The 11,310-nt window shown below is 52.9% G+C and overlaps 2 protein-coding genes across 2 annotated transcripts; one reads left to right on the top strand and one right to left on the bottom strand.

Moving 5' to 3' along the window:
• Positions 1 to 503: 503 nt before the first annotated feature.
• cetn4 (centrin 4) lies at positions 504 to 7,114 on the bottom strand. The gene is made up of 5 exons (XM_056601106.1): positions 7,011 to 7,114; positions 4,303 to 4,461; positions 2,580 to 2,708; positions 2,002 to 2,139; positions 504 to 741 (listed from the first exon to the last, which is right to left on the bottom strand). Exons 1-5 carry the CDS (start codon positions 7,011 to 7,013, stop codon positions 652 to 654), a joined length of 519 nt encoding a protein of 172 aa, XP_056457081.1. The 5' UTR covers positions 7,014 to 7,114; the 3' UTR covers positions 504 to 651.
• Positions 6,925 to 10,091, top strand: bbs12 (Bardet-Biedl syndrome 12). The gene has a single exon (XM_056601160.1). The coding sequence runs from the start codon at positions 7,689 to 7,691 to the stop codon at positions 9,708 to 9,710; it is 2,022 nt and encodes a 673-aa protein (XP_056457135.1). The 5' UTR covers positions 6,925 to 7,688; the 3' UTR covers positions 9,711 to 10,091.
• Positions 10,092 to 11,310: the final 1,219 nt, after the last annotated feature.

Here is an 11,310-nt window from a genome sequence, read left to right as displayed (position 1 = left end):
GTAAATCCGAGGTCCTGACTCACTGAGGTCATAAAAGGTCCCAGGGCACTTCTCGCAAAGATTAGGGGTTTCCCCGCTGTCCTCGCTAAACCTGCCTAATCAGGCTCATTCAATCTGGCCCCCTAATCATCCTCCTGTATAATTGGCTGACTCATTAATTCCCTCACTCTCCACCTCAAGCTGGTGTGTGGTGAGCGTTCTGGGTGCTCCACACTGGTGGTGGTGAATGGGGTCCCCCCCCTTCACTGTAAAGCGTCTTTGAGTGCCTAAAAAAAGCACTATATAAATTCAATCAATTAAAGCGCTTTACAATACTGCCTCACATTCACCCATTCATGCACACATTCACGGCGGTGTCTTTCATGAAGGGCGACAGCAAGCTCGTCGGGAGCAGTCAGTGTAAGGTGTCTCGTTCAGGGACAGCTCGACACTCCTAGCGGAGGGTCGAGCTGTCCCACACGCCGCCACAAGACTTAGACAAAGTGACACCAAAGGAATACTTTCAGAAACATAAATGACTTTATTCATGTTTATGCAAAACAACGGTACAAAAACACAGAGAGCGTATTGAGACGTATTTACAGGCGGCGTCCGCAGGTTGCCATGGCAGCCGGATGGAGCGATGGGGAGCCACAAGGGGGCGGGGGGGGGTCAGTACAGACTGGTCTTCTTCATGATCCTCAGGAACTCCTGCTCGTTGACCTCCCCGTCCCCGTCTCTGTCCGCCTCGTCGATCATCTCCTGAAATCACAAAACACATTAGACCAGGAGCAGCTCGGACACATGTAGAGATTGATCCTTATCTATATCTATATCTATATAAATCCCATTCCTAACAGAGGTGATTGTTAGATATTGGACGATGGCTTTGAATGGTGCATCTGTCTGTCTGTCTGTGAGTGAGTGAGTGACAGAGAGAGAGAGAGTGAGTGACAGAGAGAGAGAAAGAGTGAGGGAGGGTGCACTCACACTAGGCCATCTGGCCGTGGCCGTTGGTCGTTTTCACACCTAACCGTGCTCAAATGGCCCCATTGTTCTCTGGCCTGCACTCACACTAGGCCATCTGGCCGTGACCGTTTTCACACCTAACCGTGCTCAAATGGCCCCATTGTTCTCTGGCCTGCACTCACACTAGGCCATTTGGCCGTGGCCGTTGGCCGTCGCAACTGTGGCCTGGCCACGGTAGGCTCTTGTACATACGTCATCACGTCGTAAGTAATCACCAAGCGTCCGCTGCATGGACCATAATAAAGTCTGCCGCCAGTCAGAGTTCTAACAACAATGGACAACAACACAGAGAACACAGTTCGCACTTTGCTGAGTCTGTTGCTTATTTGGATATACGTTTACCGTTTAATGGGAAAGAAGGCTCGTCGCATTTATTATGTCTGTGGTCGTCGCATGGACTATACGTCATCCAGCTCAGGTTGCGTAGCCGTGCGTGTGCGCGCGTCGGCTCATTAGCATCTGTACCGTAGCGGCCCGTACCGTAGCAGCACACCTCTCCCAAGTGGCCAAATTGGCCTGGCCTGGCCAGACTGGCCACACTCACACTGGCAGATTTGAGCACGGTTAGGTGTGAAAACGGCCACGGCAACGGCCAGATGGCCTAGTGTGAGTGCACCCTGAGTGACTGAGCGAGAGTGAGTGACTGAGCGAGAGTGAGTGACAGAGCGAGAGTGAGTGACAGAGGGAGTCAGTGACAGAGAGAGAGAGAGAGAGAGAAAGAGAGTGAGTGACAGTGAGCGAGAGTTAGTGACAGAGAGGGAGAGAGAGAGAGTGAGTGACGGACAGAGAGAGAGAGAGAGAGAGAGAGAGAGAGAGAGAGAGTGACAGACTGAGAGAGAGAGAGAGAGTGAGTGACAGAGAGTGTCATTGAATTAATGAGAGTGTGGGAGAGAGTAAGTGAGTGAGTGACAGAAAGTGACAGGGTGAGTGATTGTGTGAGTGAGTGAGACAAAGAATGAATGAAAGAGAGAATGAGTGAGTGCGTTCCTGTACCTGCAGCTCCTCGTCTGTGAGGTTCTCTCCCAGCTCCTTGGCGACCCGCTTCAGGTTCTTGAAGGAGATCCTTCCAGTGCAGTCGTCGTCAAACAGCCGGAAGGCCTTCAAGATCTCCTCCGTGAAGTCCTTCTCGCTCTGAGGAACACGGGACAGCGAGTCACAAAGGTCAGATATAACACGGGGCGACATGTGGCTCAGGAGGTAGAGCGGGTCGGCTGGTAACCGGAAGGTTGCTAGACCGATCCCCGGCTCCTCCACACTGAGTGTCGAGGTGTCCCTAAGCGAGACGCCTCAGCCTGACTGCTCCTGATGAGCTGGCTGTCGCCTTTGCCTGGCTGACACCGCCGTCGGTGTATGAATGTGTGCGTGAATGGGTGAATGTGAGGCGATATTGTGAAGGGTTTTGAGTGGCTAGCTGGTTAGAAAAGCACTGGATAAATCATCATGGGACGCATCCTGCTTTCCCGTTTGAGATCAGCGGAAACCACGAATGGCTAACACTGCAGACGGCCTGGGTGTCATGCCCCCCCACCCCATTAACCACTCTAAACCCCCCCCCCCCCCCCCCTCCGTACCATCTTGGGGGTCATCATGCTGAGGAAGTCGTTGAAGTCGATCATCCCTGATCCCTGCTTGTCGATGTCGGCGATCATCTTCTTGATCTCCTCCTTCTTGGGCTCGAAGCCGAGCGCACGCATGGCCACCTGGGGGGGAGGGGGGGTGGGGGCACAATCAAACCCCACGCGTCAATCAAACACCACGTGGGAACTCGGTGTGAACCCAAACAAGCTCACCTGCACCCGAAAGACTCACCTGTTCAGAGTTCACCTGGACTCTGCCTGGACTCCCCCCCCCCCTCCCCCCCTTACGCACTTATTGTATGTCGTACATCCTGGCACTTAAAAATAGCATTGTTTAGCCTCTTATCCTAGCTATCTATGTTGTACAGGGGCAATGGGTTAACCTAGTGATTGTTAGTGCTTGTCACTTTGTTCTATGAACATCCTTACTGTACTGACAGAGACACTTTGGTCGCTAAATCATACCGACCAAAGTGAAACTGAGCTGCTGAGATGAGTCACGACTCAGGGGAATGGTAAGGGAATGGTTAAAGATCAGAACATTAAAAAAAATATGGACTTCATTCATTCAGAGACGTCCTTCGGAGGAGACGTAAATCCGAGGTCCTGACTCACTGAGGTCATAAAAGGTCCCAGGGCACTTCTCGCAAAGATTAGGGGTTTCCCCGCTGTCCTCGCTAAACCTGCCCAATCAGGCTCATTCAATCTGGCCCCCTAATCATCCTCCTGTATAATTGGCTGACTCATTAATTCCCTCAATCTCCACCTCAAGCTGGTGTGTGGTGAGCGTTCTGGGTGCTACACACTGCTGGTGGTGAATGGGGTCCCCCCCTTCACTGTAAAGCGTCTTTGGTGCCTAAAAAAAGCGCTCAGGGACACCTCGAAACTCCTAGCAATCAAACAACACGCGTCAATCAAACACCACGTCGGAACTCGCTGTGAACCCATGTAAGCTTACCAGTTTCCGCAAAAGACTCACCTGTTCAGAGTTCACCTGGACCCTGATTCCCCCCCCCCCCCCCCCCCCCCACCACACGCACTTATTGTATGTTGTACGTCCTGTCACTTAAAAACAGTATTGAGTAGAATCTTATCCTAGCTATCTGTGTTGTATAGGGGGAATGGGTTAAACTAGTGATTGTTAGTGCTTGGCACTTGGTTCTATGAACATCCTTACCGTACCGACAGAGATATATTGTTGTTTCTCTTTCTTCTGACAAATGGACTTTGTAAGTCATTGTAAGTCGCTTTGGATAAAAGTGTCTCAAAAACGCCCTGAATATAAAGGTGAATGTAATGTCTGCCTGAGCAATAACTGGAGAGAGGGGAGATAGAGGGGGAGGTATAAAGGGAGAGAAGAAGGGAGAGACAGAGGGGGAGAGAGGAAGGGGGAGATAGAGACATAGAGAAGAGGGGAAGATAGAGGGAGAGAAGGAGGGGGAGATAGAGAGGGAGAGAAGGAGGAGGAGATAGAGAGGGAGAGAAGGAGGAGGAGATAGAGAGGGAGAGAAGGAGGAGGAGAGAGCGGGGGAGATAGAGAGGGAGAGAAGGAGGAGGAGAGAGAGGGGGAGATAGAGAGGGCGAGAAGGAGGGGGAGATAGAGAGGGAGAGAAGGAGGAGGAGAGAAGGAGGAGGAGAGAGGGGGAGATAGAGATGGAGAGAAGAAGGGGGAGATGCCCTAAATGTAATGTGTGGGTGAATGGTGAGCTGAGCCCACCTTGAGCTCCTTGACGTCGATGGTGCCCGTCCCGTCCGTGTCGAACAGGTCGAAGGCCTCGCGGATCTCCTGCTTCTGCTCCTCCGTCAGCTCGGGCTGCTTGTGGGCGGGCTTCTTCCGCTGGGCCGCGGCGGGGCTGGGCTTACGGTAGCCTGAGGCCTGCGGCAGAGGGAGACAGGGGCTTACAGTAGCCTGAGGCCTGGTTGGAGGGAGACAGGGGCTTACAGTAGCCTGAGGCCTGGTTGGAGGGAGACAGGGGTTTACAGTAGCCTGAGCCTGGAGCAGAGGGAGACAGGGGCTTACGGTAGCCTGAGTCCTGGGCAGGGGTTTACGGTAGCCTGTAGGCTGTAGCTATAAAATCGTAGCTCCTACTGGAGACATTGCAGATTACATCAAACTGTATTTAGTGTTTATCCAACCGCTGTATGTCTGGATGGTCAGAGAAAGTGTAAAACGTTGTGAGAACAGCTCACCAGATGTCTCAAACCAGCCCAGAAAACATGTTACCTCAATGTTCCCACAATAATGTGGCTTATTGTCGCCACATGACCAGGTGTAGGAAGGGTGTTTCAGGGCCGAGACACCCTTTCTACATCTGGTTGAAGGTTCATGTAATGACGATAAGCCAGGTGGTGTAGGGGGTGCCACCTACAGGGGGGTCTTACAACACCTGCATGGTATCCTACTTACACCTGCACACGGGTGTATTTTGAGTCGGCATTTTCTGTATTTAACAGCGTTTGTGTAAATGATATGATGATCAATAACAGAGGCACGTCACAGATAAGGTATCGTTAAATTTCAGTTTATTTCATGTGGTTTGACCGCTGTATATTTGAAACTTCCTAAACACAAAGGTCATATCATTCAGTTGTGAGGATGGAGAGAAAGCAGAGAAGAAGAGAGAGAAAGAATCAGGACAGACAGGGGAAGGCGACAGGTTGGTCTCATATTAGGTGGAAGTATAGGAACAGCCACTCGATACATTGCTATATAATATTTATATTGAAAAATTGCATTAGCAAGATGTGTAATTTATTCAAAGCTATTAAATAATGCTTGTTTGACAATATGACTTAGCGGAGAAGAACACAGGCAAGGGATGAGGGAGACCGACATGAGGTCGGTGATGGCATCTGCTATAGAGGAGACCAGTGATGATATCAGGTAGGAATAATGAAACTATTGAGGCTACAAAAACCTAAATGCCCATGGTTTTAATTTCTGCTGACCAACCTATTCACCGTGTCCTTTTGAGAAAATAGGCAGACATGGCTAGTCAATCACCACTGAGGAGAATGTTGAACAGAGAGGCTGAAGATGAGGGAGAGGAACAGAGAGGTGAAGATGAGGGAGAGGAACAGAGAGGAGTCCAGATGACGATGAAGAGGAACAGAAACAGAGAGGTGCAGAGGAGAGGGCTGGGGCAAGGGGCAACTCAGAAGATCCATCTGAATGGCATTCACTACACGAAATAGGGTCTCATTGAGGCAGTACATGGTTGAAAATGGCCCATAGAAATGTCCTGATGGGCCATATCCAAGATCAGATAAGAGTAAAAGGTGGTTTGCCAAAGCATACTGTTTTCGTGCACAGTCAAATGGAGAGAAAGTGGAGCGGGATTGGTTAATGTACTCCAAAAGTTCTAACAGTCTATTGTTTTGCATGTAAGCTTTTTGGTGAAGCTAGAGTTGCTGACACGCGCCTTGTGGTGGGGTATAATAACTGGCAGTGTCTTTCCAAAACACTGAAGCACCATGAAGCAAGTGGTCATCGCATAAATGCTTATCTGATGTGGAAAGAATTGGCATCCCGCTTACGCCAAGGTAAAACTATTGATAGCGAATTGCAGAGAGCCAAAGCCGCTGAAAAGGCACACTGGATAAGTGTGTTGACTCAAGTGATCATCTGCATACTCTTCCTTGCAGAAAGAAACCTGCCACTGAGGGGGAAAAATGCACAGTTAGGAAATCCTAGAAATGGACATTTTCTGGGTATCCTTGAGCTCACATCAGTATGATGTTACACTGGCAGAGCATCTTAGAAAGGCTGCCTCTAAAAAAACACCGGATATCGGTAATGGTGCAATCAAAATGATTTTTTGATTCAATATTAGAGTGTGTTTTAGGTAAAATTTGTGCCCAGATCTTAGCCTCCAAGTACTTTGCAGTGGAATTGGACTGCACACCCGATATTTCAAAGCAATAGCAGGCCTCAGTTATCATACGGTATGTTCATACAGATGAGAAGAAGGTCTATATTACTGAATCTTTCGTTGGGTTCACTGCTGTGAAGGACACAACTGGGAAAGGCCTCACAGAAAAAAAATAAAAATAAAAAAAATGCTGGGGGGGGGACGCCTGCTATGCGTCTGCATACCCCTCAGAAATTAGGCAGTTGCGCCCTGTGCAGGTGGAGTAGGACCCCCTACCGGTTGGGTAGGACCCCTTACCCCACCTAGGGGGGGTGTTCGATCGGGTAGGACCCCCTTCAGGTGGTGTAAGACCCCCTGGATGGTTCCCCCCGGACTGATCCGTCAGAACTCCGCGCTCTTAGCGCGCGGTTCCGCCGCCCACAAAGTTGGCTTTAGCTTAGCTTGGGTTGTACCGGGTCGTCTTTCAACTTGTCCCCCTGGTTTGCTGATCGGTTTACGGTTAAGAAAAGGAAAGGAAGCGTGTCAAAAGTGTTACTAAACTAGATATATTTACCATTTTCCAGATCTCCGTAGTGCGGTGTCGACCGTCTTGTGTTCACTCCGTTGTCAACAACGAACATAAGCAACAGCAACCGCAAAGTTTGCTTTGTTTCGATTGACAACCGGCCCGGCAAATAGGAGGGACGGCAACTACAGGATTCCCTTCGATCGACCAATGGCGAGTATGGATAGGCGGGCGTTGGTGTCCGTCCACCAATCGAGGCAATCGTTTTCGTGTCTCCTAGCAACAAGCGCAGCACGAGCATGCGCAGAGCGGCGGTGCAGACGGGCTGATCCCATGATCTGCAACGGGAGTCTTTATTATTATATTCTAATGATGTAGAGAACGTTCATCATCACTGCGTTTTATGATGAATGAGTGATTGTGGAACAGACACTGCTTCGGGATCACAGCAGAAGTGAGTGGTCTTTATGCTGTCCTGCTATAATCAAATGAAAAGATTAATGTGCAGTGAGTGAGTGGTCGTAGTGATGCGTTACCTGCCTCCTTGCAGCTATAACTTTACTTTGTTTACGTTAAAAGAACAAAAAGCTGTTATTATTTACAATACCCAAACCAATAGCGGTTGAAGAGAATCTAAAAGTTGCACATGCTTGCATGGTATTAACCGTAGATCAGAGCGTAACAGGTCTGGGTATAGCATGTTATGACTGTCGGGGACATACAGTCATGTTCTCCAGGGGATTGGTTCAGAAGCAGCACGTCGGGCTACAGAAGGTGTTCGCGCTGGCCGGGCTGGCCCACTCCTCCCTCGGACCCTGCAAGTCCTACAAGATGATCCGGGAGAAGGGAAGCGGCGCGGCGGTGCTGGCCTGCTCCTGCGTCCGCCTGCTGGAGACCCTGGAGCTGAGCTGTGCGGTGGGCCAACTGGTCGGCGAGGCGGTGCGGGCGCAACACGGTGCGCACGGCACGGGGGCCGGCTGCCTGCTGTTCATGGCCGGGGCGTGGAGCCGCGCGGCGCTGGAGTGCCTGCAGAGGGGGGTCCCGGCGCCGCTGCTCGTCAGGACCATGAGCGAGGGGTTGGACGTGTGCCTGCGGGCGTGCGGGAGACACAGCGTCCGGTTGGAGCTGGTCAACAACAGCACGCCGCCGCCGGTACCGCGTTCCCCCGCTGTCGCCACGCAGCGGCCGGATGCGCACGCTCACCCTGGGAGCATCAGACTGAGCCACAGCAGACACTTCGGTGGCGCCACGGCCGCTAGCGCCGCCGTAGCGCTAGCGTCCCCGGCTAGTAGCAACAGAGACGTGGGGCCGGCGGCGAGGGCCCTGAGCCACGGCCGTGCCCGCTCCATGGATCTTGTGGTCCAGGCCGGCCGCCTGCAGTCAGCCCCCGGGGCCTGCTGCTCCGCCTTGGACCTGGGGCGGTTGGTGACCTGCGTGGTGCCCGGTCTGTCGGAGGACCAGGCATGCGTCCTGCCGGGCTGGGTGGTCCGGCTGCCACTGGAGAAGGCGGTGCTGGCCCAGCGGCTGGGGGGCCGGTCTCTGCGCGTGGTGCTGCTCACCGGAGACCTCTGCGTGAGGTACCGCCACCTGGGCTCCAAGAGCCCCCCGGGGCTGAGCCACGTGGCGGACCGCCTGGCCCCCGAGGGGGGCGGCAGGGAGGCCCGGTGGGCCGACGGCGTCCTGGCAGCCCTGCTGCGGCTTGGCGTGGAGTTGGTGCTGGTCTCGGGGGCGGCCAGCGACGCCCTGGGCCCCCCCTGCCTGGCCCGCGGGGTGCTGCTGGTGGAGCAGGTGCGGCCCTCGGTCCTGAGGGCCCTCGCCCGGGCCTCGGGGGCCGTCCCGGTCGCCTACGCCTCCCAGCTCAGCGAGCGCTGTGTGGGGGCCGGGGTGACGGTGACGCCCTCGAGGGAACTGAAGGAGCACCAGGCGGTGTGCGTTTCCGCGCGGGCCCCCGGGGGCCTGGCCACGGTGGTGCTGACGGGCTGCGTCCCCGCCCGGCTGCAGGCGCTGGAGGACGAGTTCTGGGCCTGCGCCCGCCGGCTGCAGCGGGCCCTTCAGGACGGGGCCCTGCTCCCCGGGGCCGGCATCATCGAGATGCTCTGCGTCCACGATCTCCAGGAGCACGCCCGGCGACCCCTCGCGGGCCCCGGGGAGGCGGAGCCTGAGGCCGGGGCCGCGGGAGGCCTCTACAGGTACACGGTCTTGATGCTGATGGCGGAGGCCCTGACGGACTACGTCGCCACGGTGACGGCCAACAGCGGGCTGATCTCTAAGCTCCAGGCCCGGAGGGTGGTGGAGCAGGAGGTGGAGCGGCTGGGGGGGGTGGCGGGGGATGGGCGGTCAGGGGTCCTACAGGGGGAGGGCGCTCTGGGGGAGACAAGTCTGGGCGGGGCCTGCGGTGTTCTGGGCGGGGCCTGCTGTGATCTGGGCGGGGCCTGCGGTGGTCTGGGTGGAGCCTGTGGTGGTCTGCGCGAGGCCTCCGGTGGGCTGGGCGGGGCCTCCGGGGGTCTGGGCGGGACCTGCGGTGGTCTGGGCGGGGCCTGCGAGGGTCTGGGTGGGGCCTTCGGTGGTCCGGGCGGGGTTTCGGGTGGAGCAGAACAAAGCAGGGTGTATGATAACCTGAGCGTGAAGGTGGAGGCGTGGAGGAGTGCCATGGACCTGGTTCTCCTGGTGCTGCAAACGGACGCGGAGGTCATTACGGGCGTCGACCCGGACTCCCTGCGGACAGAGACAGACTTAGTGCTGCTCTGATGTCCGTCGTTCAGCAGGGACACTTTTACTACGCAATTGTCCTTTATTTTTTTTACGTATATTTCTACAAAGTGAAAATGTGGCTGTATATTTTGAAAAATACGGAAATGGTATTTTATCTGTTGATTTAATAAACAACTAAAGTGAATGGATTAATGCTTAACTCTTCTTGATGTTTCTCACATAACCAATCAGTTTAAGTCATGAAGACAATGTTCCTGTGTATGTTGTTGTTGTTCCTATATGGGACACCTGGGGGCGACATACGCTCCATGTGATTAAGAAGCTGTTCTATTTCCGGCTGGTTTAGTAGAGCAGTGTCACTCATTAGCAGATCAGCGACACATTCCTTCAAGGCTTAGAGAAACACTTCCTTGCGAGACAGGGCTAATGTTAGGATAATTTATTCAGTGTTTAATTTACTTTTTTGTAATTTTGTAAATAAAAAGTTAATGATGGATGTTTGGGTATCTATTGAAACCGTGAAATTAAATATCAACCTACATAAACAAAGATGATATATATTTGAGACAAAAATACTATTCTCTTTTTAATACTATAAACGACCCATGTAAAACATGTTTTCAATTCCCACACTTTCAGATTCTCTCATTGAGACTAAGTGGGTGTGTGAAAGGCAGCCCAGCCCTAAATAATAGGAATATCATATTGGTTGTTTTGTACTCCAGATATAACAATCAATCCCTGAAGGATCAATATGTCAAGTTCCACCCTGACACTCTCCTACCGCAGCGATACAGTTGTCAGGGTTACCAGCTCTGTTTTCTAGTTCTGTGTGTTTTGGTTCATGATTGACTGCTGAGTCTGAGCTCCCACGGTGACGGATCAGCCTGTTTGTCCCCTGCTAGGGTTTGGTTTGGCCAGATCTTCACACCTTGTCCCTCCTCTGGTCCTGTGAGATCATTGGAGCCGGTTAGACATGAACTTTCACTGTTCCTGTCCAGTTAGCTTTTGAATTCCCATTGGTCTAAGCCGAGTGATTTGGGGGTTGTGTAAATGGACTGCGTTTATACCGTGCTTTCCTAACCAGTGGCCACTCAAAGCGCTTTACAATATTACCTCACATTCCCCGTTCATGCACACATTCACACACTGACGGCGGTGTCAGCCACGCAAGGCGACAGCAAGCTCGTCGGTTAGGCTGAGACGTCTTGCTCAGGGACTCCTCGCCACTCAACAGACACATGCTGCCCCATGAGTCTGTTGAGTTGGTCTTCACTCCTGACCTTTCAACCTCTTGTGTTTTGCCGATGCCACAGAAGATCTGTGAAGGACCCCACCACTCTGAGGTGCAGCCACAGTGTGTGTCGTCCATACAGCAATGGCCCAAGAACCTCACAAGCAATGTGAACACGGTGGATGTGAGTCTGACCCGCTGTGGAGCAGCTGGAACATACTGACCAGTGAGACCTTCAGATGTGGTCACCTCTGAGCAGAAGCCCTGAGCACTACCTCATCAGGCCCTCACACTTAACCTGGCCTCAAGGGGAACCATGACAAGCCTTTTGGATTATATACTGGAACATGGGACATTTTCATCCTCGCCCCATAAACTTTATGAACATAACTATTTATTGGA

Source organism: Gadus chalcogrammus, chromosome 10, assembly GCF_026213295.1.
Source record: "Gadus chalcogrammus isolate NIFS_2021 chromosome 10, NIFS_Gcha_1.0, whole genome shotgun sequence".
NCBI classification, from domain to species: Eukaryota; Metazoa; Chordata; class Actinopteri; order Gadiformes; family Gadidae; genus Gadus; species Gadus chalcogrammus.
Note: the sequence above shows the minus strand (reverse complement) of the source record. Positions and strands in the feature narration are given on the sequence as shown.